This window comes from Peromyscus leucopus, chromosome 23 (genome assembly GCF_004664715.2).
Source record: "Peromyscus leucopus breed LL Stock chromosome 23, UCI_PerLeu_2.1, whole genome shotgun sequence".
Lineage (NCBI taxonomy): Eukaryota > Metazoa > Chordata > Mammalia > Rodentia > Cricetidae > Peromyscus > Peromyscus leucopus.
In genome coordinates this window covers 15,369,600-15,396,676 of record NC_051082.1, presented here as the reverse complement: position 1 = coordinate 15,396,676, position 27,077 = coordinate 15,369,600, and the positions used below count along the sequence as shown (strand labels likewise).

At 55.4% G+C, this 27,077-nt stretch overlaps 1 protein-coding gene across 1 annotated transcript in view; it reads left to right on the top strand.

Annotated features, from left to right (window-relative positions):
• Window positions 1–27,077, top strand: part of Abcb9 (ATP binding cassette subfamily B member 9) — a 38,952-nt gene continuing 11,875 nt past the window's right edge. Inside the window, 11 exon segments of the mRNA XM_028885824.2 lie at window positions 1–86; window positions 5,445–6,121; window positions 12,570–12,684; window positions 13,126–13,256; window positions 14,156–14,361; window positions 16,159–16,356; window positions 17,221–17,349; window positions 19,153–19,341; window positions 20,121–20,294; window positions 25,437–25,596; window positions 26,903–27,039. Coding sequence (XP_028741657.1) covers window positions 5,533–6,121; window positions 12,570–12,684; window positions 13,126–13,256; window positions 14,156–14,361; window positions 16,159–16,356; window positions 17,221–17,349; window positions 19,153–19,341; window positions 20,121–20,294; window positions 25,437–25,596; window positions 26,903–27,039 — 2,028 coding nt within the window. The 5' untranslated portion in view covers window positions 1–86; window positions 5,445–5,532.

The window sequence follows — 27,077 nt, the reverse complement described above, 5'->3', positions numbered from 1 at the left end:
CGCTGCGCGGCGCGGGCTCGGTGAGAGGCGGGATCCTGTGTCCTGGCCACGGCGCGTCCCCTTTCCCACGGTTCACCTGGTAGCAGGTAAGGGCCGTCCGCAGCTCCGCGGCGCTCGCCCGCCGCGGGAACCGGGCTGTTTTTTGACCCTTCTGCGACGCTGTCTGTGGTAGGTTCCCTGTGAAGAGCGTTTAGAGGAGACCCCTTGGAGGCCCGCGGCCCGGCGTGGAGCCGGTGGCGACCTCTGAAGGGCTGCGAGCGCCAGGCCCGGCCTGGGCCGAGCCTTCCCTGCCGGCGAGCGGGCCTGTGCGGTTCCCAGGGGCTCCCCCTCGCCGGCCTGCGTTAACTGAGATCGCTGCGAGCGAGCGAGCGAGCGTGGCTGACGCCTCCCTGCCCTCCTCCGCCCCACCCCCCTGGAGAAGGGGTGGCCTCCATGCCCCTGCCGCAGACGGCGTGGGGACAGGTGTCAGAAGCTCCTTGGTTTGCCAGCCAGGTTCCCCGAGGCCACCTGGCATCGCCCGACGGAGTGCCCGCCAGCCACAGCAGGGGGGGATGTGGTGGTGGTGGGGGGCGTCCAGCAAGGACGGGCGGGAGTCAGGATGGAGCCATGTGGACCCAGCCTGGGTGTGTCCCGTTCTCCAGAGACCCCCCAGAGCAACTAGGGCAGTCAGTACCCCGAGAGCAGCGACGGGCGGGCCTCCCTGGGGCTGGGCCCTCGGCGGGGTGACAAGCCTTTCAGAGTGCGGGGTGAACGGGAGCCACCTGAGGCAGGACCTTTCCCTGCCGTTCCTAATGAGACTGGGAGCGCCTTTCCTCCTCCTCCTCCTCCAGCGGAGGGTAAAGTCTGGGCTTCCCTCGAGCTGTGATGGGCTGGGTGACTGTGAGCCTCCCAGGGCATTGGGTCACAGAGCTGGGAGGTTCAGGCACCAGGGAAAACCCAAGAGGGATAGCGATTGTGATTGGAATGATAGTTAGTTCTCTCCTGGCTGCTCCTGACTACCCTCCTCTACACTGGCAGCTGGAGGCGATCTCCTCTACTGGAAAGAAAAAGCCTCCTCCAAGATCCCCTGTGCTTGGGATGTAGCTCGGTGAGGACCTGAGTCCTACCTACCCTCAGCACCAAAGCAAAACACAGCCCTCTGGGGCTGGGGTCACTTGCCAGTTCTGTGCCATGCCCTGTCTTCCCGGGACCCTTCCTGGCTCCCCAGCAAGGCCTGCTCTGCCTCTGGCCACCATCTTGCCCTTGTCTCTTGGGCCATGCACATCACCTGTGTGCCCACAGTTTTGCCCTCCAGTTCTACCTAGCTGTGCGTCCTCAGAGTCCGGGTCGATGGAGGATAGGCATGTGGTCCCCAGCAGCAGCCTCCCTGTCCTCAGTTTCCAGCCTTTACAGTCTGATTGTGGTCCTTCTCCACTTCATTCTGCTCTGTAAAAGATGATTTAACAGCACAGTGAGCTGCCACCTCGCCCCCACCCCAGGGCTATCCCCTGCTCTGCCCTGAGTTGGATTCTGCTCCCCGGGAGCTTGGAGTGGATGGATGCAGCTCCCGAGACGCAGGGTACCTAGGTACCATGGGTGCTTTGCCTCGGAAGACCCCTATCAACCTCCGCCTCTTCCTTTCCCAGGCTTCATTTTTGAAGCACCTGCCAAAGTGCTTCAGCTAGCCCGTGGGGTTAACATCTGGAATGTTCTTCCCCGTGGACACGGGCACATGGGGCTCCTAGGTGGGCAGCCGGCTACTTGGGCTGTTGGGGTGTCGGGGAGGACTCTCCAGAGGCTGACAGCCGGAGGTGGGGGTGCTAGCTAGCTTCTGGGCTTCAGGCTAGCCGCCCATCTCTGGCCGGTCTTCTGTCTCACCCCTGGCCTCTTCCTAGGGGCCAGGGACCCCTGGGGCTCACCCCGAGAAAGCAGCAGCTGGGTGCCTGGCAGGCCTGGCGAAGCCAGCGCTGCCTTGGCAGGAAGCCTGGGGTGGCGCCGGGCCAGGAGCTTCCCTTCTTGGGCTCCGAGTAGAGCTCACCCACTCACGCTCCCCGAGGCGTCTGCATTGCAGCAGACTGAGCCCAAGAGCTGCGTTGGCAGGCTCGGACCCGGCAGGATGGAGGAAGGCCCGGGCAAGGGTTCCTGTCTGCCTCATCCCTTCTCTCCGCCCTGACCCCACTTGGCCCTGGCTCCCTTAGAAAAGGCAGATGCTGACTAATCAAGCCGTAGCTCGGACACACGCTCAATTCTGCCTGGCACTGCTGGGATGACAAAAAAAAAAAAAAAAAAAAAAGGAGGCTTGGGACCTGTCACCCTCCATGCCCTCTCTGCATCTCAGGCACACACACCCCGTAGCGGCATCAGGGGGCACATCCATCTAGAGGAGACTGTCATCCGGGACAGAGGCGTGGAGCACAGATTTTTGGAGCTCTATCTAGCTGTGTGACCTGAGGCAGGTCACTTGACCTCTCTGTGCTTCAGGTGTCTCAACTAAAATTAGACTATATTTCATGGCATCAATGTATGAAGATCACTTAGAGCAGTGCCTTGCCCATGTGCCTATGAGGATGCCGGCTCTCCTGCCACCTCCGCTTCTTGCCTGAGCCCCCAAGCGATGTCGCCTGTTTTCCTTAAAGGAACACACCCCGTTCCTGTCGGTTGCGTCCAGAAACTACTGCTTTGCTGTCTAGCAGCTGTGTGATCTCGGGCAAATCCTTGCCTTCTCTGGGCCTCGTTGTCTCAGTCTGCTCCATGGAGACCATGACAGTGCAAACCTCCCAAAGTCATCCTGAGGATAATGCAAGGCATGCAAAGCAGGGGTCGTAGGCCTTGGCTCGTCCAATAAGCACACGGTGCAATTATTAGATGCCTACTGTATGGCAGGCGTGCAGTGCACACAAGCGGAGGGCCCTGGTGCCGGGATCCTTCGCAACAGGGGCTCCTGCCCTGGCTTGTTTGGGGCCCATGCTGACTGAGTGACTGGAGCAGGTGACTGTCTCCCTGTGCCTCAGTTTCCCCAGCTGTAAATGAGAGAAACTGGCCTCGTGTATAAGGTTAGCTCACTCTGCAACTCCAAGTCCGTCGTCCCCATGGTGTGGCCACCAGACCTGTGGAGAAAGGGTACCCTTCAGGTTGGCTCTCCTGCCACTCAGGGCCCCCACCTCCACACAGGGCTCAGAGCGTTGCCCCGTCTCAGGAAGATCTGATCAGGAGGCAGTGCTCGGAGTCGCCCCCCTGCCTGTCCTAAACCTACCCTACACAAACACCCGAGGCCACAAGACCCACACCCTTGAGTCCCTGAAGTTCTGGGCCCTCCCAGGCCTCAGGGGCGTGAAGAGCAAAATCCAGAAAAAGACAAGGGGGTCTAGGCTAGGAGTGAGGGCCAGCCTAGGCTGGATGTAAACACTCGGGAAACTTGCAAGCCGACACAGAGGTCTCTGGGTTGCCGTGGAACCTGAGAGCGAAAGGCGAGTCGGGGTACAGTATGTGCAGCTGCTATCAGCAGCCGTTAGTGTGTGCCAGCTGTACCGGGCCTGATACTCACACACTGCATTCCACCACCGCCTTGTGCAAACGGAATGACCAAGACTGTAGTCGCCACTCAGCTTCACCCTCTCGGTGGTGACCAAGTCCTCCCGGTGATCCTTACTACCCCCACCCCTGCCGTCTGAGTCCCCCTGGCCTTCACCTACAAGGGGTACACTCTTGCCTCGGGGCTCTGGCCTTCTGTTCCACCTGTCCAAAGTGCTTTCCGCCATATATCCTTGGGGCAGATTGCTTCCCGTGTGTGTGTGTGTGTGTGTGTGTGTGTGTGTGTGTGTGTGTGTGTGTATACTAGATGTTAAACCCAGAGTCTCACACATAGGCAAGCACTCTATCCTTGACTTGATCCTAACTCTCTTCCCACTCTTAAATTTTGACACTGGGTCTCACAAAGTTGCCCAGGCTGGCCCTGGACTTGCAACCCTCCTGCCTCAGCTTCCCAGTAGCAAGAATTACCAGCCTGTGCCACCAAGCCTGGCTCCCTCACCTCTCCTGAGTCTTGCTCAAATGTCACCGCCCTGTTTACACTTCTTTCTCTGTCACGGGCCGTATTATCATGCAGCACCCGGTCACTTCTTTTGTTTTATTGAAGATTTATTGATTTTATGTGTATGGGTATTTTGCCGACATGTATGTGTGTGGACCATGTGCATTCAGTGTCCACAGAAGCCACAGGAGGATGGAGTTACTATGTGGGTGGTGGAAATCAAAGCTTGGTCCCCTGGAAGAGCAGCCAGTGTCCTTAACCACTGGACCATTTCTTCAGCCCTGTCAGTCCCTTTTTAATGTCCCTCCCATACTGGCAGGCCGTTTTCATAGGGGCGGGATCTTTGTGATTTATCTTCATTGTTTTTTGTGTTTCTCTTGGTTGTCTGGTGGTGGTGGTGATGGTGGTGGTGTGTGCGTGCACATGCATGTGTGCCTCCAAGGTTAATGTCCAGTGTCTTTCTCCATTGCTCTGCACCTTTTGAAAAAAATTATTATTTTTATTAATACCTGCATGAGTTTATGTGCACTCCATGCATGCAGGAGCCTGGGAGTCCAGAAGGGATACGACCCCATGGAGCTGGAGATACAGGTGGTTGTGAGCCACCTGATGTGGGGGTGCTGGGGCCTCTGCAAGAGCAACCATTAACAACTGCTTTAATAGTCACGGGGCTGGAGAGATGGCTCAATGGTTAAGAGCTCTGACTGCTCTTCCAGAGGACCCAGGTTCAATCCCCAGCACCCACATGGCAGCTCACAACTGTCTGTAACTCCAAGATCTGACACCCTCACACAGGCAAAATATCAATATACATAAAATAAGAATAAATAAATATTTTTAAAAATCAATTTAAAAAAATAGTGAGTTATTTCTCTAGCCCTCCACCTTGTGTTCCGAGACAGGGTCTCTTTGCTGAACCAGCTCATCGATTCTGGCTGGTCAATAAGCTCCAGGGACCCACCTGTCACACCTCCCCACCCCATCCTGAGACTCACAGAAGAGTGCCTCTGTGTCTGGCTTTTGTGGGTCCAGGGCCTTTAACTCAGGTCCCCACACTCCCACAGCGGGTGCTTCACCCACTGAGCCCTGTCCCTAGACCCGCTTTTCTGTTTTGCTCTTTAAATGAGGGTGTGTGTCGCTGTAGGTCCAGGCTATCCTTAAACACACTCAGTCCGGTCTCCCTGCCCCGGTTTGTGGAGTGGAGTTTATAGGGATTATGGACCGGAGCCACCCCACCTGGCTCAGTTTGTGCCCATTGCTAAATCCCAAACGCAAAGAACACAGGTAGTTGCACAGCAGATACTGAACGAGCATTCTTGGCGTGAGAAGAACTTCCAACACTCCCGCAAATCACTGGTCATCGGACTGACTCGGGGTCCCGCGGCCCTGGGAGCACACCCACACCCCTTGCCCTGATCTTTGCGTTTCCTCGCAGGTGTGGCCTGCCCAGCGGTCCATGATGGCCTTGCCTCGGTGAGCTGCAGCCTGCCCCATCCCCCGCCCGCGACCGACCGGCCGGCAGGATGCGGCTGTGGAAGGCCGTGGTAGTGACGCTGGCCTTCGTGAGCATGGACGTCGGCGTGACCACGGCCATCTATGCCTTCAGCCACCTGGACCGCAGCCTGCTGGAGGACATCCGACACTTCAACATCTTCGACTCGGTGCTGGACCTCTGGGCTGCCTGCCTGTATCGCAGCTGCCTGCTGCTGGGGGCCACCATCGGCGTGGCCAAGAACAGCGCCCTGGGGCCAAGGCGCCTGCGGGCCTCGTGGCTCGTCATTACCCTCGTGTGCCTCTTTGTGGGCATCTATGCCATGGCCAAACTGCTGCTCTTCTCAGAGGTGCGCAGGCCCATTCGGGACCCCTGGTTCTGGGCGCTCTTCGTGTGGACCTACATCTCGCTGGGCGCCTCCTTTCTGTTGTGGGGGCTGCTAGCTACCGTGCGGCCCGATGCCGAGGCCCTGGAGCCGGGGACAGAAGGCTTCCACGGGGAGGGTGGGGCCCCTGCTGAGCAGGCATCGGGGGCCACACTGCAGAAGCTGCTGTCCTACACCAAGCCTGATGTGGCCTTCCTAGTAGCTGCCTCCTTCTTCCTCATTGTAGCAGCTCTGGGTAAGTGGGGTCCTGGGTCCGGCACACCCTGGGCCTTGGTCTCCAAGGACGCAGCTCAGGCTGCTCAGCAACCTCTTTTTCTCCGCGCTCAAACGTGTAGCTGTTTGCTTAGGTTGTTCACATCTCCCTGAGCCCTGGAAGAATGGGTATGGTGTCTTACCAGTCATCTCAGCACTTGACAGGCTGAGGCAGGAGGATTGTTGAGAGTTTGTGGCCAGCCTGGGGAAATAGTAGGAGCCTGTCTCAAAAATACAAAGAAAAGAAGAAAACAAAACAAAAACCAGCCATAAAAACGAACAAACAACAAATCAAAACAGCTGGGTGGGGATGGCGCACACCTTTAATCCCAGCACTCGGGAGGCAGAGGCAGGTGGATCTCTGTGAGTTCGAGGCCAGCCTGGTCTACAGAGTGAGTTCCAGGACAGCCAGGACTACAAACACAGGGAAACCCTGTCTCAAAAACAAAAACAAAAAAACCAAAGCAGAGAAGCTATGGAAAGGCGAAAGCTGTGCAGTTTGTGCTCACCTGATTCTACCCAATGGCCTTCATTGTCTTGCCCATGGCTAACCACAGAGGCTGTAGAGACTTCCATGTGGCCGGGAGACCCGTTTATCCCCCCATCCCATGCGTATATGCATGTGTAACTGTTCTCGTGTGGACAGAGAGGCCAGAGGTCAACCAAGTATCAGCCTCAGTAGCCCTCCGTCTTAGTTTTGAGACAGGGTCCCTCACTGAACCTGGAGTTCAGTGATTGGCTAGAGGAACTGGCATCACCCCGGGATCCTCATGTCTCCTCCTCCCCAGCAGTGGGATTATTATTATTACTATTATTACTATTATTATTATTACTATATGCTGCCTTGACCAGCTTTGGCAATGGGGAGCATCTCCCCAAGTCCTGGTCCTCTCTTTTATGTTTTCGGTGTTTCCCAACATCGCTCACAGCATGTGGGCTACACTACTCTCTTTGGTTGGGCGTTTTGTGTTTTTTGGTTTTTTTTCCCACTTAATGGCTTCTAGACATCCCCAACAGGACTTCACTATTTTCTTCAGCTCCATAGAATTCCACCGAGTGGCGGCTGTAGCATAGATTTCTTGTTTTCATCTGTCTCCTGTTGTAGGAACTTGCCTCATGTGACTGGATGGAGCTGAAGGGTGAGGTGTGTCTTGACTTGAAAGGGAACTGTCTGGTGCTTTGGTCTGGTCCTCTCCCAGAGCGTGGGCAGGAAGGTGGGACTGCAAGGTTCAGACTCCGTGGCTCCTCCCATTGGCAGGGCCTGGAGTCTCCCTGAGCTGTGGGACCTGGGGTAGATCTCTCAAGCTTTCTGAACCTTACTTCCCTCTTCTGGGGAATGGCAAGCACAGGGCTTGGCACATCACGGTGGGTGCCCAGGGATTCAGAGGGACAGACCCTGGGGGCAGTAACAAAGCCAGAGTATTCTCAAAGAATTCTCCTTCTCGGGGGACCTTCTCGGGTTCCTCGTGGCTTTACCCAGCAGGTCCGCATAGAGGATGATCAGGACCACGGGCCTGAGTGCAGGGGTCTGAGATGGTCTGCACTCGGCTGTGCTGGGGGAGGAGGTCTTTTGCTCCACCCCTTGGCGTCTCTATAAAAACCCTGGGCCAGAGACAGTCAGGGCCCGTTGGAATAGGTTCCAGGCCCTCTCGAGGCTATCCTTTATTTTCTATCTGTTTATTGTTTATCTCCGCAATAAATCCTTCTATCTAATAAAAAAAAAAAGAATTCTCCTTCTCCTCCACGCTCAACCTCCCAACCCCACCCCGCTACCCTCTCAATTCCTTCCCCTTAGTGTCTGTGGGATATTAGGCAGGTGCTCAGCCTCTCCGCCTAATATCCATCTCTGTCTGTAAAGTAGGGGTTACAGTCCCCATATTAACCAGCTGTGTGTTGCTGTGACAAATTCCCAGGCCACAGCCGAGAAGGAAGAAAGGTTAGTTTGGTTCCTGGAGTCGGGTTCCAGCTGTGGTTGTCGGGCTGGCTGGGCTTGGGGTCTGTATACAGTGAGACAGAATATCCCGGCAAGAGTGTAGTGAGCGCCATCACCTCATGGTGGCCAGGAAGAGAGACAGATGAAGGGGAGAGAGAGGAAGGGTGAAGAGGACGCACACCCACAGACTAGGCCTGGCCTCCTAAAGTTTGCACCATGTCCCCGGTAGGGGGATCCTCCATTATACGAGCTTTGGGGGGGTGTAAAATTCAAACCATGCAGTCCTCTGGTGTTGGGGGACAGGGAGTGGGTCCAGTGAGCCAAGATAAAATGCCCCAGACAGATCCTAGCACGTGGGGAGCACACTGACCTTGAGTGACTGAGTGCCAGGCTGCCCCTGTCCATTTCACCCTTCTGCGCTTGCGTCAAAGCCCCGGCGCTCATTTAGACAGCCATCTTGGATTCTCCTGACTGGCCTTTGTGTGCACTTCAGCCGCTGTGTTGGTGATATTGCCATGTCTGACTCATCCCAGGTCCTGATCGCTGGCACCAAGGTCACTCCACGACCTTGTCCCTATGTCTCTGGTGGACCTGTGGCGTGCCCAGGGGGGACAGCTGTCCTCCAGAGCCACTGAGTTCTGGCAGCCCTTCAGGGTTACATCAGGCCAAGGGCTCATTCTGAGTCAGGCCGCGGCAGTGCTGATTCTGGGCAAGTCAAGCCTCAGTTTCTCGCCCTGCAATGGGATGAGGTGGCTGTAAGGCTAAGTGGGACAAGCAGGGCACGTGGCATGGGTGCAGAAAATGTGAGGTGCCAGGAACAGGAGTCTCTCTCCGTCCACAGCGTTCATCTGTGCAGGCCCTGTTCAGTCCCCTCATGACCTAAACTCAGAAAAGCCACCAAGGGGGCACGTGTTTCAGTGTATGCCCGCTGCCTCTCTGTTTTAGCTTTTCAAGACAGATTCTCACTGTATAACCCTGGCTGTCCTAGAACTCTCTCTGTAGACCAGGCTGGCCTCACAGAGATAGAGATCTACCTGCCTCTGCCTCCAGAGTGCTGAGATTAAAGGCATGTACCACGCCAGGCATTAACCCTGTCTCTTCGTCAAGATTCTTTTCAAAATGTTCTGAGTCAGGGTCTCTTTGCATAGCCCCGGCTGTCCTGGAAGGATTGGTGGGGAGGGGAGTTGTTTCAAGACAGGGTTTCTCTCTGTCACTCTTGCTGTCCTGGAACTAATTCTGTAGATCACGCTAGCCTCGAACTCATAGATCTGCCTGCCTCTGCCTCCCTAGTGTTGGGATTAAAGGCATGCGCCGCCGCTGCTGCTGCTGCTGCCGCCGCCGCCGCCGCCGCCGCCGCCGCCGCCGGCCCACCACCACCACCTCCTCCCAGCTTTTTTTGTTGTTAATTGTTGTTTGTTTTTCGATGTACGGTGTATAGTTTTGGTACCTGTCCTAGAACTTGCACTGTAGACCAGGCTGGCCTCGAACTCACTGAGATCTGCCTCCTGAGTGCTGGGACTAAAGGCATGCGCCACCGCCGCCCAGCTTTTTTTTTTTTCTTTTTAATCACATTTATATTTATTTATTTGGGCCGGGGGGCTGGTTGAGCACATGCCATGCCCGTAAGTGGAGCTCAGAGGACCACTTCAGAGAGTCAGTGCTCTCCTCCCACCGTGTAGGTCCCGGGATCAGACTCAGGCTGTCAGGCTTGGTGGCAAGAGCTTTGCCCACAGAGCCATCTTGCCAGCCCAGGATTCTTTTCTGTTTGCTTTCCAGTTTATTTTCTTTGTGTATGTGGCTCCTGTGTGGTGCCCACGGAAGTCAGAAATTGGTGTTAGCTGTCTTCCTCAATTGCCCTCCACCTTACTTTTTTGTTGTTGTTGTTTTGTTTTGTTTTTTGAGACAGGGTTTTTCTGTGTAGTTTTGGTGCCTTTTCTGGAACTCGCTCTATAGCCCAGGCTGGCCTCGAACTCACAGAGATCCACCTGGCTCTGCCTCCCGAGTGCTGAGATTAAAGGCGTGTGCCACCACCGCCTGGCCTCCACCTTACCTTTTGAGGCAGGGTCTCTCACTGAACCTGGAGCTCACTCATCCAGCTGGGCCAGTGAGCTTCGGGATCAGCCTATCTCTGCCTCCTTCGCACTGGAGTTATAGGCGTGTGCCACCATGCTCAGCTGTTTATGTGGGTGCCAGGGTCTGAGCTCAGGTTTTCATACTTGCAAGACAAGCACTTTCCCAACTCATTAGCTCTTGGTTTTTTTTTTTTGTTATGTTCAGACAGGAGCTCATGTGACCCAGGCTGGCCTTGAACTCCTGATCTCTCTGCTTCCACCTCCCAAGTGGAGATTATAGGCATGTGCTATACCATACCTGCTTATTTTTGCTATTTGAGACAGGGTCTTATATCACTGAGGCTGACCCTCAACTTCTAATCCTCCTGCCTCAACTCCCAAGCACTGTCAACCAGGATTCTTTCACTGAGTTTCTTGGCATCTCAACTGTATAGAAATGTGGGCAAGCAATGAGCAATGTAACTGCTGTGAGCTCCAGTCACCTCCTCTGTGGAGAGAAGTCATTTCCACAAATAGCAGGAACAAAAATACCAAAGCCATAAGAACACCGGGTGACATTTGGGACTCGGAGGAGATAAGGAACAGATGTCTGAGGTAAGATGTGTTCTAGGCAGAGGGGTCAGTGTGCACAGGTCGTGAAACAGAAGGTACCTGGTTGGTAACGAGGCTGGGGCAGAGTGAGAAAGCAGAAGTCCCATGCCTTCCTGCACAGGTTGCCATGAGCCATTGCAAAGACCTTGGCTCTTGCCCTGGGTGAGTTGGGAGTAAACAGACCATGTTGAGTTGAGAGGACCAAGATCTGAGTGAATTCAAAGGTGGGGAGCAGCCCCTGAGACAGTCCAGGCAAGATGGGTGACTTGGAGCAGGGTGGGACCTGCTGAGGCAGCGGCGGCAGCAGTCCTGATTTGGGAAATACCTCGGAAGCCCAGCGTCAGACTTGGAGTGTCCGTGATGCTTACGGATTCCTCAGAAGGGTTTGCGGTGTAACCCCAACACCCACAACCACACAGATCATCATCATCATCATCAGAGCTCACCAGCGGTTTTCCCCCTGAGGGTAAACTGAGGCAGGGCTGCAGCTCAGGTAAAATCCAGCTGTGGCAGGAGACCCCATCTGGCTAGAGCTGGTTGGCCGCCTCGAGGCTCCTGCTTTACATCCAGCAGAGGGCGCCAGAGCCCCACGAAGGCCAGGGTGCATGCAGCTCTGTAAGAACCTACCCTGTGTGGAGCCTCAAGCCTGGCTCAGCCTGCGGAAAGAGCTGCAGTGAGGACACCCAGAGGAATCGGGGACCCCGCCTTGAGTTGGCCATGCTTCTGCATCCGCCATTTTTGTGAGAGGGCATTCCAGATTGTCTGAGGCAGGTGTCCTAGCTCTCCCGGACTACCATTAATCTGACAGCCTGGGAGCTTGGGAGGGCTGGGTGGTCAGGGCCACAGCATGCCCAGTGCTAAAAATCAAAGGTGCTGCCAGGTTTGGTCGTGAGAGTTGCTTTCTGCATCCAAGATGAGTGCATTGGAGAATTGCAGCTGTGCCCTGGGAGAAGAGGAACTGTGTCCCCCTGGACAACAGCAGGAAAGGAAGGGCAGAGCTTTGAAAGGCTCATCCCAGCTTCCGAGTGAAACACACCTCAAAACCCCCTCTTACGTCCATGATCTTTAACATGTACGAACTTGGGTGGAATCCCAGCCATTCTCCTGCCTTGCTGTGTGGCCAGCTGAGTCAGCTGGGTGATGATCCAGGGAGCCTGTGGGTGAGGAGTCACCCTGCCAGCTACAGAGCTCCACCCCCCAGAGGGGTGAGACCAGCACAGCGAGGTCTTCCTGGTTCTAGAAGGTGGACTCTACACCCAGAGGAGTGAAATCACCTTTGGTATTCTCAGCTGATGATGAGCTGTACGGCCTGTGTGGAATGGGTGACGGCGGGACCTGTGACAGGCCCTGCTCTGCAGGGGATGAGGTGGCTTCGTGTGCTCGATGCCCAGGTGCCATCGACGTCAGCCCAGGCCATGGAGAGGTGTCACGGTGGTTCCTCGGAAGGGAGGTGTACTCGTTTTCTGCTGTGGGTTGAACTTGGCTCACAGTTGGGAGCACAGTTCATCATGGTGGGGACGTCATGGCGCAGGCACGATGTGGTCACACGGCATCCACAGCCTGGAAGCAGAGATGAACACTGGTGCCCAGCTGGCTGCTTCTCTCCGTTTTATTCAGTCAGGGAGCCCAGCCCATGGAATGCTGGAGCCCACCTCAGTTAACCCTGTCTAGAAACGCCCTCACAGCCATGCCCAGAGGTTTGTTTCCATGGTGATTCAGTCCCCTTCAAGTTGACAGATTAACCACTGCAGGGACGAGCAGGCACTGGCGGAATAGACCATGGGTTGGGTGAACAACCTGTGGCCCCCCCCCTGAGCCTGCCCTGTCTCCCCCAGGTGAGACCTTCCTGCCCTACTACACAGGCCGGGCCATTGACAGCATTGTGATCCAGAAGAGCATGGACCAGTTCAGCACGGCCGTGATTGTCGTTTGCCTGCTGGCCATTGGCAGGTAGCCACCCCGTCCATCCACAGCGCAGCCACAGGAGGGGCGGGCGGGCAGGAGGGAGAGCAGGAGGGTGCAGGAGCAGCCCAGCGCCATGGCAACCTCTCGAGAACGGGCTCTGAACCCTTTGGTCGGGGCACGTCTTCGAGCCACGCTCTTGTCTCTGAAGATGGCTCCCGTCCCCGAGGATAGCCCTTCCTCCCTCCCTGCCTGGTTTGTAAATATGCAGCCCAAAGGGCTAGCTTCCGCCACTGTCCTAGAAGAGGCTTGCTGACAGCGCTGGGTCCCTCACCCTTGCTGAGGGACAGACTGGGGAGTGGGGGGGTCTAGACCCCAACGCCATCCCCACAGAGTGGCCTGTCCTCTCTCCTTTGGGGGGGGGTCAGTGGGGGGTGGCTGCCGCCTGCCGGAAGGACACCGGCTATACCGTCTCTCATCTGCAATCAGCTCATTGGCCGCAGGTATTCGGGGCGGCATTTTCACCCTCGTATTTGCCAGACTGAACATTCGCCTCCGGAACTGTCTTTTCCGCTCCCTGGTGTCGCAGGAGACAAGCTTCTTTGACGAGAACCGCACAGGTTGGTCCCTCCTGGGGACGTTGGGTGTCCAGGGTGGGCTAGCTTCTTGCGGGGGCCCAACAGTGGCATGACTTCCCCGTGGGCCAGTGCAGGGTGGAGCCCTGGGGTGCTAAAGCTGCTAAAGTGAGGTTTTAGGGTGAGCGGTGGCCACCCCAGGATCCTGGCCAGGCCACTTGAGGTCTCTGCAGTGGGCAAGGCCTCTCACCGCCTTGTGAAAACCCCAGGGGCCAGTGCTCTCTGAGAGGTCTGCAGAGGCCCAGTTCCCGTGGACTGAGTGATGGGAGGAGGCCAGGCAGGGAGAGGAACAGGAGTCACCATGGTCCCAAGCACTGGCCCAGCTCAGCCCCGTCCCACCCCTCACCCTCAGGGCCTGTCCCCCACCCCCCTGTAGTAGCCACACCTGATGGCTGTTGCCAGGCTCCTGGCCCAGTACCCCACATGGAGTGAGACACCTGCTGTGTGTTCCTCTAAAGCTCGGGTGGCTAGTTCTAAGGTGGGTGTGGGGTGTCACTCCTGCCAGTGAGTACTGGCAGAAATAAATCTAGCCGTGGCGAGTGTGTGGCACCAAGCCGGCCCTTCCCCAGCTGACACGCAGCTGCTGTTCCCACTCCGTGGGCAGGCAAGATGCTGTAACCCTGTGTGGTGGCACACACCTGGGGTCCTGTCAAGGCCAGCCTGGGCTACTTGAGACTTGGCCTCAAAACCAAGAAAAAAAATGGTACTAGGGTCTGGGCTGGCTCCCTAGCCTTCCAGAAGTGCCCCCCCATCATTCCCAGAAGGCATGGTGGGAAAGATCTGACTCACATTCTCCATCTCAGAAGCCCCTTAGTGTCCCCCTGTGCCCACCCTGGCAGCTCTGGGCACCCTTGCCACAGAGGGCTGAGCTGCCTGTGTTCCAGGGGACCTCATCTCCCGCCTCACCTCTGACACCACCATGGTCAGCGACCTGGTCTCCCAGAACATCAACATCTTCCTGAGGAACACGGTCAAGGTCACAGGCGTGGTGGTCTTCATGTTCAGCCTCTCCTGGCAGCTTTCCCTGGTCACCTTCATGGGCTTCCCCATCATCATGATGGTGTCCAACATCTACGGCAAGTACTACAAGGTAGGCGCCATCCGGTCCCCGGGCCGTGCCTGTGTCTGCCTCCCGAGCCCCGGGGGCTCGATGGGGCTCTTGAAAGGCAGTGTGTGTTCACTCATTTCTTCACGTGGTCGTTGGCTGTTTCCCGAGCACCTGCCGGGTCGGGCACTGGGAAGCAGTGAAGTAGGCCCTGCCTCCGCGGCTCAGGTCCAGTGAAAACTGGCCTCAGGTCGGAGCAGCCGTGGTATCAGCCGGGCATGGCGGCTCACACCTGTAGTCCCAGCACGGAGGCCTGGGCACCGCCACTACAGAGCAAAGCGAAGCCAGAGCTGTGAGCGTTGGGGTGGCTGTCCACAGCAAAGTGGACCCTGTCTCAATGCTGTGTGTTCCGAGTGGAGGGCACACAGCACACACCAAGGCTCTATGGTAGGAGTGTGCCTGTGTGTGTCTGAGAAACCACCAGGTGGCTGCTAGGTGGGTCTCTGTTCCCAGTTCTGGAACTCTCTGCCATGTAAACACATCTTCAACCTCCAGCCCTGGCAAAGGCTACCTCGCCTCAGCCCTGATCATGGATTCTCCACTAGTTCCTCACTGAGGGGGGAATGTAAAAGGTTGGGATGGAGCCTGTTCCCTTCCCTGCCCCCGCCTTCCTGCAGTCTTGCTGGCCTCTGTCTCTGCCCACCTCAGGACCCACCTTCCAAGTGCGTGGAGCCTTGAAGAAATTCCTTTAGGGTCTACCATCCCTACACACCACACACACCACCCGCAACCAGATGTGCCTGGGGCGGCTGGAGGGCTCAGGAGGTAAAAGTACTTGCTGTACGATCCTGGTGACCCGCGTTCAGTCCCCAGAACCCACAGGAAAGCGGAAGGACACAGTCAACCCCATAAAACTGACCACATCCACACCAGGAGATTTGTGTCCATGTCTCCACCACAATAATTAAAGATTTAAAAACAAACAAAAAAAAGATACAAGAGAACCAGACATGACTCAGGTTCCACCCAGATATGGTGCCTTGCCTGAGCCCGTGACCAAGTGTGGCATTCAGATCACGGAACCAGCTGGAGCACCGTCCCATCCTGCCCTGTGGGGCGGCACTCTTGGCCTGCTTGGGCAGCTATTGTGTTAATTACTGTGGAACAGGACCAGAGCAGGGCGGCTTCCCCTCCAGCTGCCCTGCTTACCCTGTGAGCAGATTCTCTGGCCCGTGGTGGTTCCACAGCACGCATGTGTAGGGAGGATCTCACGTCCTCACCTAGTTCATACTGATAACAAACACTGCCCCTTAGTACTTGGGGTTTCTTGTGTTGTGTACAACCCTGAGCCATGCCCAGGGCCTACTGTTCTTATGCCAGCGCAGGACCAGGTGTGGAAGTTCCTTTTCTGGAAGATGTACCCCAAACTGTAGTCGGTAGTCTCCTTTAGGCACTGTGGGTGACCTGAGAATCACCCAGAGGCTGGAGGGATGGCTCAGCGGTTAAGAGCATTGGCTGCTCTTCCAGAGGACTTGGGTTCAATTCCCAGCGACCACATGGAAGCTCATAACTATCTAACTCCAGTTCCAGGGGATCTGGCATCCTTACACAGACAGACATACATGTAGGCAAAACCCCAATGCATGTAAAACATAAATCTAAAAAAAAAATAATAATGACCACCCAGCCCTCACCACAGTTGGCCTGCACCCCAAGAGCTCCCACTGGAGTCCCTTCTCTTGAGTCTGTCCCGTCAGAAGGAAACGGGGTTGGGGTGGGCAGAGTGGGGTGGAGGTGGGTCCAGGAGGGTAGTGAGGCTGTCCTGCCCATTCCTGTCCACAGAGGCTCTCCAAGGAGGTCCAGAGCGCCCTGGCCAGAGCCAGCACCACGGCCGAGGAGACCATCAGTGCCATGAAGACGGTGCGCAGCTTCGCCAACGAAGAGGAGGAGGCGGAAGTGTTCCTTCGCAAGCTGCAGCAGGTGTACAAGCTGAACAGGAAGGAGGCGGCGGCCTACATGTTCTACGTCTGGGCCAGCGGGGTATGTGGGGTCCGATGCCAGGAGTGAGGGCACGGGCATCCAGAGAGGCGCCCCCCCTGCTTGGGCGATAGTCCAGGCCCCCACATGTGGGTGTCAAGGCACGGGAGAGTCCTTCCTGGAAAGACCACAGTGCCCTTCCGAGGCCTCTGCCCCGGGAGCCAGTTGGCAGGACTGTTCGGGTGCCACTACCTGAGACACTGCCCCCTGAAAATGCCAGCCAAGCAGAAGAGAAGGGACAAGCCCAGCCAGCTGCCCAGCCTCTGCCAGCTCTTCCACAGCGGAGCTCTTTCCGTCATGGTTGTGGGCTGTCTCACCTCTCAGACCTCCCGCCCCCAAAGACCGTAGCCGGGGGTCCCCAAGACACCGCCCTTCTTCAGGAGCCTAGTTAAGGGAACAGAAACTCCTCGCTGTCCTGCTCCGCCTGGCTGCTGTGTGGCCTTAGGTGGCACATCAACCTCCCTGATCCCTGCGCTTTGCCATGAAGACTAACAGCCCTGCCTAGCCCAGCAGAGGAACTTGAGGGTGCCGTGTGTGTGCCAGCCAGGGCCTTACAAAGAAAGCCTTGTTCCGCTGCCAAGCCCACAGCCTGCTCCAGCTAGGGGCCTTTGTAGGGGCTGCTGGGGACGGGGGTGTGAGTGACAGACGGGGCAGTGAAGTTTCCGGCTGCCTTCCAGCGCCCCGCGAGATGGCTCAGTGGGAAAAGACACTTGTCACCAAGCCCAGTGACTTGGGTTCCAAGAGAAGCTGCTTGCCTGTTCCCTTAGTCCCACTCTCGGGGGGGGGGGGGGGGGGACTGAGCAGAGGGCAGGGCCCTGGGCTGGCTAAGGCCTGGGAACATAACCCGAGCCCCCTCCCTCTGTGTAGCTCACGCTCCTGGTGGTCCAGGTCAGCATCCTCTACTACGGGGGCCACCTTGTCATCTCGGGGCAGATGAGCAGCGGCAACCTCATCGCCTTCATCATCTACGAGTTTGTCCTGGGAGACTGCATGGAGGTGAGGGGCGGCGGGGGAGGGGGGCACGCAGGGTGAGACAGGTGAGGGGCAGCTGCGGGGGGGGAGGGCGTGCAGGTGAGACAGTTCGGATTAGTACTGGGTACATGCAAGACTGCGTTCAGATCCATCTCAGCAATCCAAATAGGATGCTTCTGGGATAACAAAGCCAGAGAAACAAGCTCTGAACCAGGACAAATGACTTTACCTTTGGAACACGGAACACACGGGCATAGCAAGTGTGTTCCCGGAAGCTGTGTGCTATTGGTGTTAACTTACGTCCCCAAGGTGGACACTTTGGTTTTTCAAGACGGGGTTTCTCGGTGTAGTTTTGATGCCTGTCCTGGATCTCGCTCTGTAGACCAGGCTGGCCTCGAACTCACAGAGATCCACCTGCCTCTGCCTCCCGAGTGCTGGGATTAAAGGCGTGCGCCACCACCACCACGGGCTGAGGTGGACACTATTACAGCATCTGAGGGCTTGAACCCAAGAGGCAGGCAGGTATCTTCCGCTCAGACTCTGCTGCCCCCTTCCTGCTGTGTGAGGTGGGCAAAATACTTGCATTTTCCATGCCTCTAAGAGAAGCTACCTCATTGCTTAAAAGCGCTCAGTGAAGAGGGCTGCTGCCGTGGTGCATGTTTATATTGGGCGTGTTTGTAGCCAGAGAGAATGTATAGAGTATTCATTAAGACCCATTTAAAAATTAAATCAGGGCTGAGACTGTGGCTCCCTTGGTAGAAGAGTATTTACTGAGCATGTGTGGACCTGGGTTCCACCCCCAGCACTGAATGAAGGAGGCTTGCTGGTGCAGGCCCCTACCTCGGCCTTGGAGAGGTGGAAGCAGGAGGTTGGGCCGGGGGCCTTGGGCTTGAGTGGGAGGCAGAGCAGAGCATCCACAGCTGGCAGCTTGGGCATCCACAGCTGGCAGCTTGGGCATCCACTCAGTCTCGGAGACTCTCTGCTATCACCAGAGGTGGGGAGCCCAGATTGGCCACACCATGACTATCCCTTTGTGGACTTTCTTCCTCTCCCTGACGCCTTGACATGGTGGGGCACACCTTTAACCCCAGCAGCAGAGACGGTAGATCTGTGAGTTTCAGGACAGCCTGGTCAGATTGTAAAATCCTGTCTCAAGGGATCATCTTCAGCCACATACATGAGGCCCTGGAAAAACAATTGCCAGGCTGGCACATGTCTTTAATCCCAGCACTTGGGAGGCAGAGGCCAGCCTGAGCTACATAGCGAGTTCCAGGACAGCCAGGCATACATAGACCCTGACTTAAAAGAGAAAGAAAAAAGCCGGGCGGTGGTGGCGCATGCCTTTAATCCCAGCACTCGGGAGGCAGAGCCAGGCGGATCTCTGTGAGTTCGAGGCCAGCCTGGACTACCAAGTGAGTTCCAGGAAAGGCGCAAAGGTACACAGAGAAACCCTGTCTTGAAAAACCAAAAAAAAAAAAAAAAGAAAGAAAAGAAAAGAAAGAAAGAAAGAAAGAAAGAGAAGGTTTGATTCCCACTCTGCATGCTTACCACATGAACCCTCCTCAGGGTGCGCTGCATCCCTGCAGGGTGGGAGCAGAGTCAACAGGACTGGCCCCGGGCCCTGGCTCGGAATGCTCAGACACAGGGGCATTGCTTTTTCCTACCTCCTTTGTTTCTTCATGATCACCGCTGCACTGTAGATGGCATCTGGAGGTTCCCTGCATCTCCCCCAAAGCTGCAGCTCTGTCCCGTGACTCCCCACGCCTGTCACTGGTGGGTGTCAGGAACGGGCTGCCAGTGGGACCAGGGTGTGTGTCTTCCTTGCAGTCCGTGGGCTCCGTCTACAGTGGCCTGATGCAGGGAGTGGGGGCCGCGGAGAAGGTGTTCGAGTTCATTGACCGGCAGCCGACCATGGTGCATGATGGGAACTTGGCCCCCGACCACCTAGAGGGCCGGGTGGACTTTGAGAATGTATCCTTCACCTACCGCACTCGGCCCCACACGCAGGTCCTGCAGGTAAGAGCAACTCAAGGTCTGCCAGAACCATCCTTCCCGCATCGTGGTTGTGTGGCCAGGAGAGTAAGGCCAGGCCCTGGGCTCCATTGAGGACCCTTAACTGAAGCCTGATTGGTGGGCTGGAGAAGGGCTGCTAAGTATCATGGAAACTTAGTTTGCATGCCACACCCCTTCAGAAGTACCGGCAAGGTAATGGATCCGGGTTCTGCTGAGGCGAAGCGGGGCTGCTCCTCAGAGGTGACCTTTGAGCAAGACCTGCCCAGGAAGCGGGAGCCGAGCAGGTGGCTCTCTGCAGAACACACTCTAGGCAGGAGACTGCAAACGTGAAGGAGTCTCTGAGCCAGTCCTGGGGGCGAGGGCTCATTGTTCCAGCTACCGCAGCAGCGGCCCAGGGCAGGAGGACCACAAGTTCAAGGGCCCCCTGGGCCAGTTAGTGAAAGGAGAGCTGGGCTATACAATTCCACCTGCTGGGAGTCTGCAGCAGGAGGATTGCCACTAGTTCAAGGCTGGCCTGAGCTACATAGTAAGTTATAGACGGCCCTGGGCCCCCCAGCACAGGGATGGAGCTCAGTGGTTGAGCCTTTGGTTAGCATGCATAAGGCTCTGGGTTCAATCCCCAGTACCTCAGGAAAAAAAGATCACCTCCGCCCCTGCAAGGCCTGATGTCCTAAGAAGACCATTCAGATGCTGGCCAGCAGCCCCAGCTGAGGCAGAGGGCAGGGGTGGGCTGGGGGATGCCCCTCCTGTCTGTGAGACCTGACCATCTTGTGTCCCCGCAGAATGTCTCCTTCAGCCTGTCCCCAGGCAAGGTGACAGCCCTGGTGGGGCCCTCTGGCAGCGGGAAAAGCTCCTGTGTGAACATCCTAGAGAACTTCTACCCGCTGCAGAGTGGCCGCGTGCTTCTGGATGGCAAGCCCATCGGCGCCTATGACCACAAGTACCTGCACCGCGTGGTGAGTGCCACGGGCCCTGTCCTCTCCCCTCCCTTCCTCGTGAGCAGAGAAGGGTGACCTCACCACCTAGAACATTCTGGCACTCCACAAGCCACCATGCCCCCCTCTCCTCCCCTAGGGGCAAAGCCTCACCTGACCCATGGACAGCCATTTCCTTGATTGGCATTCATTTTACCGCCTCTGGACATACCCAGACTGCATGGCTCTGCCTCACTGGGCTTGAGCTTCCTCCAGGCAGAGTCAGAGTGCTCTCGGTCCCTCCTGTTCCCGTGGGCTCCTCATCTGCAGGTGCGGACAGCTGTGTACTGAAGTGCGGGGCATAAACAGGCCTCCACTTCCTTCTTGTTTGATGTAGTGGGTCCTTCTTGTGGAATATCTTGGCGATGTTCACCCTCGTCACCCTCTCTTGCTCCTGACACTATTCACATGTCCTTTTTCTAAATTATTATTATTTATGATGGAATGAATTTTTATCATAGTCGCTTTCAGGATCATGGCTTCTCTTCCCTGTGTATGATGGCTTTTGGGATTTTTTGTTTGTTTGTTTTTAATGTTTGTGTATGTTCATGTGTGCCATGCAGAGTTGAGATGCCTGCCTCTGCCTCCTGAGTGCTGGGATTAAAGGCGTGCGCCACCGCCGCCCGGCACGAGACAACTTCCAGGAGTCGATTCTGTCTCTGCCTCCACCATGTGGGTGCTGGAGATGGAACTCAGGGCACCAGACTTGGCAGCAAGCACCTTTGCCTGCTGAGCATTACCAGCCCTTCTTTTGGCTTTTTGAGAAAGAGTCTTTCTGTGTACCCCTGGATAGCTTCAAACTCTTGGCAATCCTCCTGCCTCAGGCTCCTGAGTGCTGGGACTACGTGTGTGTGTGTCACCGCACCCAGACTGACTTTTTTTCCTTGCTATTATTTAGTCACTACACAGTGTAGTACAGCACCTGTTTACTAGTGGGGACATTGTGCTTGGAGTCACAGGATCTAGAGGGACTGAACACGGGGCGTGCCGTGTGTGGGCTCTGTGCAAGGGTTTAGAGAAGAGACCCGGGCAGCGGGAGTTGTGGATCTGACGCATCCGGGTCCCATCCCCTGAGGATGCAGAGGGCCTGTCTTGTGTCTGCCCTTCCACCTGAGAGTTCCCAGGGAGCCTTGAGCTGTGCTGCATTTTTCAGTGCTGGAGGATGGTCACTGTTAGAACCGCTGTCTGTCCATCTGTTCATACTTTCTGCTCTGGCGGGAGTTTGGGTCATTTCGATTTTACTTTATTTTTTTATTTTTATTATTATCATTATTTTTAATTTTTGGTTTTTCAAGACAGGGTTTCTCTGTGTAGTCCTGGCTGTCCTGAAACTCACTTTGTAGACCAGGCTGGGCTAGAACTCACAGAGATCCGCCTGCCTCTGCCTCTCAAGTGCTGTGACTAAAGGTGTGCGCCACCGCCGCCCGGCTTACTTTATTTTTTGAGCATCACAAGAGTAGCAACGGATCAGGGTGGGGTGGGAGTAGGCCCACATGTCATGCTAGATGACTTGGATCACTATTTTGCTTTTTTTTTTTTTTTTTTTTTTTTTGGTTTTTTTGAGACAGGGTTTCTCTGCGTAGCTTTGCGCCTTTCCTGGAGCTCACTTGGTAGCCCAGGCTGGCCTCGAACTCACAGAGATCCGCCTGACTCTGCCTCCCAAGTGCTGGGATTAAAGGCGTGCGCCACCACCGCCCGGCCTATTTTGCTTTTTAAATAAAAGGGACAAGGAAGCCAGGCGGTGGTGGCGCACACCTTTAATCCCAGCACTCGGGAGGCAGAGCCAGCTAGATCTCTGTGAGTTCGAAGCCAGCCTGGTCTACAGAGTGAGTTCCAGGATAGTCAGAACCACATAGAAAAACCCTATCTCAAAACAACAACAAAAAGCTGTTACTGTACAAGTGTGAGGAGCAGAGTTTGAATCCCCAGAAGCTATGCAAGTGTTGAATAGGTGTGGCAGCCTGCCTGTAATTCCAGCCTCAGATGGCCGGGGACCCCGGAACAAGCCAGCTGTTGAGACTAGCCCCGTGGGCATCCCAGGGTTCAGTGGAGAGCTGCACCTTGTGAGTGAGGGGGAGAGCAATGGCGGAGGACTCCTGACATCAGTCTGGGGCTCTACACACATGCACACATACCACACACATGGGCACACATACCACACACACATGCACACATACCACACACGCATGCACACATACCACACACACATGCACACATACCACACACACGTGCACATACCACACACACATGCACACATACCACACACACATGCACATGCCACACACACATGCACACATACCACACACATGGGCACACATACCACACACGCATGCACACATACCACACACGCATGCACACATACCACACACACATGCACATGCCACACACACGTGCACATACCACACACACATGCACACATACCACACACACATGCACACATACCACACACACATGCACACATACCACACACACATGCACACATACCACACACACATGCACACATACCACACACATACCACACACATGCACATACCACACACACGTGAACATACCACACACACACATGCACTCATACCACACACACATGCACACATACCACACACACATGCACACATACCACGCACACATACCACACATGCACATACACACTAAATAAGTGTAATTTAAATTTTTCTTTAAAAGAAGGAAAAAGTTAGGGCTGGAGAGATGGCTCAGCAGTTAAGGGCACCGGCTGCTCTTCCAGAGGACCCGTGTTCCATTCCCAGCACCCACAGGGTGGCTCACAACCATCTGTAGTGGAATCAGGTGCCCTCTTCTGGCCTGCAGACCACTCATACATAAACTATAAATAAATTTTAAAAAAGGAAAAGGAAAAAGTTGATCCAGTGCTGACATATAGACAGACGTTCAGACTGTGTACTAGACAGTACCATCTGTCCAGGAGAGCCCTTCACAGCAGGTGTGTGTGTGTGTGTGTGTGTGTGTGTGTGTGTGTGTGTGCGCGTGCGTGCACGCGCACGCTCTCGTGTGAACAAATGTGCTCGAATGGACATGTGTGCATTAACAGGGCTGGAAACCAGGGCCTCACGTTAGATAAGTGATATACCACTGAGCGAGCGAGCCAAGCTCTAGTCTCTGTGGCAGGACCCACAGGCTGGGAAGTCTCCCTGCATTAAGCATGTAAGCAGAGCTGGGTGGCAGGTGGAAGATGTCCCAGGATGTGACACATTGGGCTGCAGCCCCTCACAGCTGCAGGAGGGAGCGGCTCCGATTCCCAGACAGTAGCAGTCCTCAGCTCTGCTGAGTGCCGAGTGTGCGGAGGAAGTGTTTTGTGGGCTCCTCACTTCCTGATGACTAAAGACATCAAGCCTCATTTATATGCCTATTAATCATCTGGCTTTCCTCTGGGGAATGCTGTCTCCATACTTGACGGTTTTTAAATTATCAAAAGCACAAAACTGCCAAGTGCCACCCCACAGCCGTGATTTTTAGCGATTTTTTTCATATTGTAGTGATTTCTTTCCTTTTTTCATTTTTGTGTCTGTTTGTATGCATGTTTGTATGTATGGCACACATGTGTGTACGTGTGCACGCACATGTGTGAGGGTGCCTGTGGATTCCTAGAATCATCCTAGCTCACTCTCTGACCTCGTACTTTGAGGCAGGATCTCTCAGTCGGACCCCGAGCTCACGGATGCTGCTGGTCTCACTAACCAGCTCTTGGGATCAGGCCTCTGCCTTCTGAAGCTGGAGTTAGGGGGAGGCCTTCGTGCCCACGCAGCACCAGTGTGGGCTTGGGGACCTGAACTTGGGTCCTCCAGTCTGTGCAGCCAGCTCACTAACCACTGGGCTGCCTCCCCAGCCCTCGGTGCATTTCATAATGAAGACACAGAGTTCTCCATCTTGCCTTTCCAGTTCTAGCTCAGGGTTGTTCAGTGACTTCTTTGCCAATTTATTTCCTGTCTTCATGGAAAGGCATCAGTATTTAAAGGCACAAATAAAATAAAAACACAAAAATATGTATTACCACACCAATCACCTATTTAACCAATCCCCAGCTTATGAGCAGCTAGGGTGTTCTCAGCCATTCACTTCACAGTATTACAGTATGCTCCCTATTGTTTATGTTGTATGTTGGGGGGATGCACACATGACCATGTGTTTATGTTGTGTGTGTTGGGGGGGGTGCACACATGATCATGCGTTTATGTTGTGTGTGCTTGGGGGGTGCACACATGACCGTGCGTTTATGTTGTATGTGTTGGGGGGGTGCACACATGACCATGCGTTTATGTTGTGTGTGTTGGGGGGGTGCACACATGACCATGCGTTTATGTTGTGTGTGTTGGGGGGTGCACACATGACCATGCGTTTATGTTGTGTGTGTTGGGGGTGGGGTGCACACATGATCATGCTATGCATGTGGAGATCAGGACAAGGAGCAGAAGTGGGTTCTCCTCCTCTATGTGGGTCACGGGGCCATCCCAGCAGCCCCTAATGCTCTTTTTGTGAATCGGATTCCTAGCCCAGATCACAGGCCACGCTGTCCCTTAGAAGGGAGAGGAGAGTCTGCTGTGGATGCTAGAGACTGATCACAGCTCTCCAGAGGCTCGGACAGGAGGGCTCTCAGGATTTCAAGGCCAGCCTGAGCTACATACTGAGTTCTAGGCTAGCCCGGATGCCAGAGTAAGACCTTGTCGTCCACCCCCCCCCAAAAAAAAAGGGAGGGGTGGGAGTGTGTGGAAGTGGGAAGGCCGCCAGGGAGGTGGTCTGTGGTCTCATGCACCCACACCTGGCAAAGTCACAGAGCTGCCTTCCTCCCCCGCTTCTCCCCTCTCCTTCTCTGTAGTCAGGGGAACTTGGCTTAGCTCAGAGCAACAAGATCTGCGGGCTCCAGACTGTCATCCTGGGAGGCCTGAGGTCTAGGAGAGGGTCTGGGTGCCGAGGCCCCTACTAGGAAGGAAGAGGCAGCTGAGCGCAGCCAGCAGCCAGCGGCCAGCATGCAGATCAGGTTTCCGACCCGAGACTCCTGGCGTCGGCTGGGGTTAGGGGCAGGCTGCCAGTGACAGCTGGCGGCTTGTGGCCAGACCCCCCTAGCCACCTTGTTCTCCCCTCCCCCGGCAGATCTCTCTGGTGAGCCAGGAGCCCGTGCTGTTCGCCCGCTCCATCACAGACAACATTTCCTATGGCCTGCCCACCGTGCCCTTCGAGATGGTGGTGGAGGCGGCACAGAAGGCCAACGCCCACGGCTTCATCATGGAGCTGCAGGATGGGTACAGCACAGGTACCACGATGTGACTCCGACTTAGGGACTGCCCATGCACCTGGGCTGCATCATTTCATTTTCCTTCCATCAACATGAAATTCACGTCACACTAACATGAGCATGGCAGTTAAGCGTGCGCCACCATTTTTTTTTTTTTTTCTTAAACAAATAGCTGGGCATGGTGGTGCAGGGAGATTGCATGTTTACAAACCATGTGTGCATGTGTGTGTTACTTAAAGATTGATTGACTTTGGCCGGGCCGGTGGTGGCGCACGCCTTTAACCCCAGCACTCGGGAGGCAGAGGCAGGCAGATCTCTGTGAGTTCGAGGCCAGCCTGGGCTACCAAGTGAGTTCCAGGACAGGCACAAAGCTACACAGAGAAACCCTGTCTCGAAAAATCAGAAAAAAAAAAAAAAAAAAAGATTGACTGACTTCGTGTGAGGGACAGACAGCTTTCAGGAGTCAGTTCTCCCTTCCACCATGAGACCCGGGATTGAACTCACTGTCCAGCTTGTGCAGCAAGTTCCTTGACCTGCTACAACATCTTCCAGCCTTTTCTTGGATTTTCTGACATGGTCTTACTGTGTAGCCCAGGCTGGGCCTGCGCCTGTATTACCCCAGCTTCCCAGAGCAGAGTGCAGGAATTACAACCATCCAGCACACCCGGACTTTTATGTTTTTATCCTGCCCTTTTATAGACAAAGCTAAGCCCTTTAATTATGCACCTGGCTTTTGTCCTTGGCACAGCCTAATGACCTTTCATATTGGTGCAAGGATGTGTCCCACCCCACCCCACCCCACCCCACCTCACCTCACCCCTTCTTTCCTCTTTTACTGCATAAGTGTTTGGGCCTTTATACTGACTGACTGACTCAAGTTTCCTATTGACAGACCTTTGAGTTGTTCTTATTAATATTTGTCTTGGTAATGCTGTCATCACACTCAATACCTGCCTCTGGTCCTGTGAGAGAGACCTGACCTGTAGGGACGTTCCTTGAAGCAGGCTTGCACACTGTGACGGCGACACTCAGTCTCTATGCAGCGGAGTCTGTCGGGGCCGCACATCACAGTGGAATTACCTAGTGCACATTCTGGAAGACTGTTCCCCGTCAGCCACTTGGATAGCGCAGGACACTGTCACACTTTCAGGCATCTCCCTGGTGCACGTGGGTGTGGGCATGCGGGGATGTGTGGCATCTCTTCCTGAGTGGCCCTCTGTGGGTGGTCCCAGCTGGGGACCCTCAGAAATGTCTGCGCAGCCCGTGCCCAGGTGACAGAAAGAAGCCTCCTAATAACTCACCCTGTGCCGCCTCCTCCGTGCAGAGACCGGGGAGAAAGGAGCCCAGCTGTCAGGTGGCCAGAAGCAGCGGGTGGCCATGGCTCGGGCCCTCGTGCGGAACCCCCCTGTGCTCATCCTGGACGAGGCCACCAGTGCTCTGGACGCAGAGAGTGAATACCTGGTAAGCAGAGGTCACAGGGCTGCTGGAGGGGGGAATGG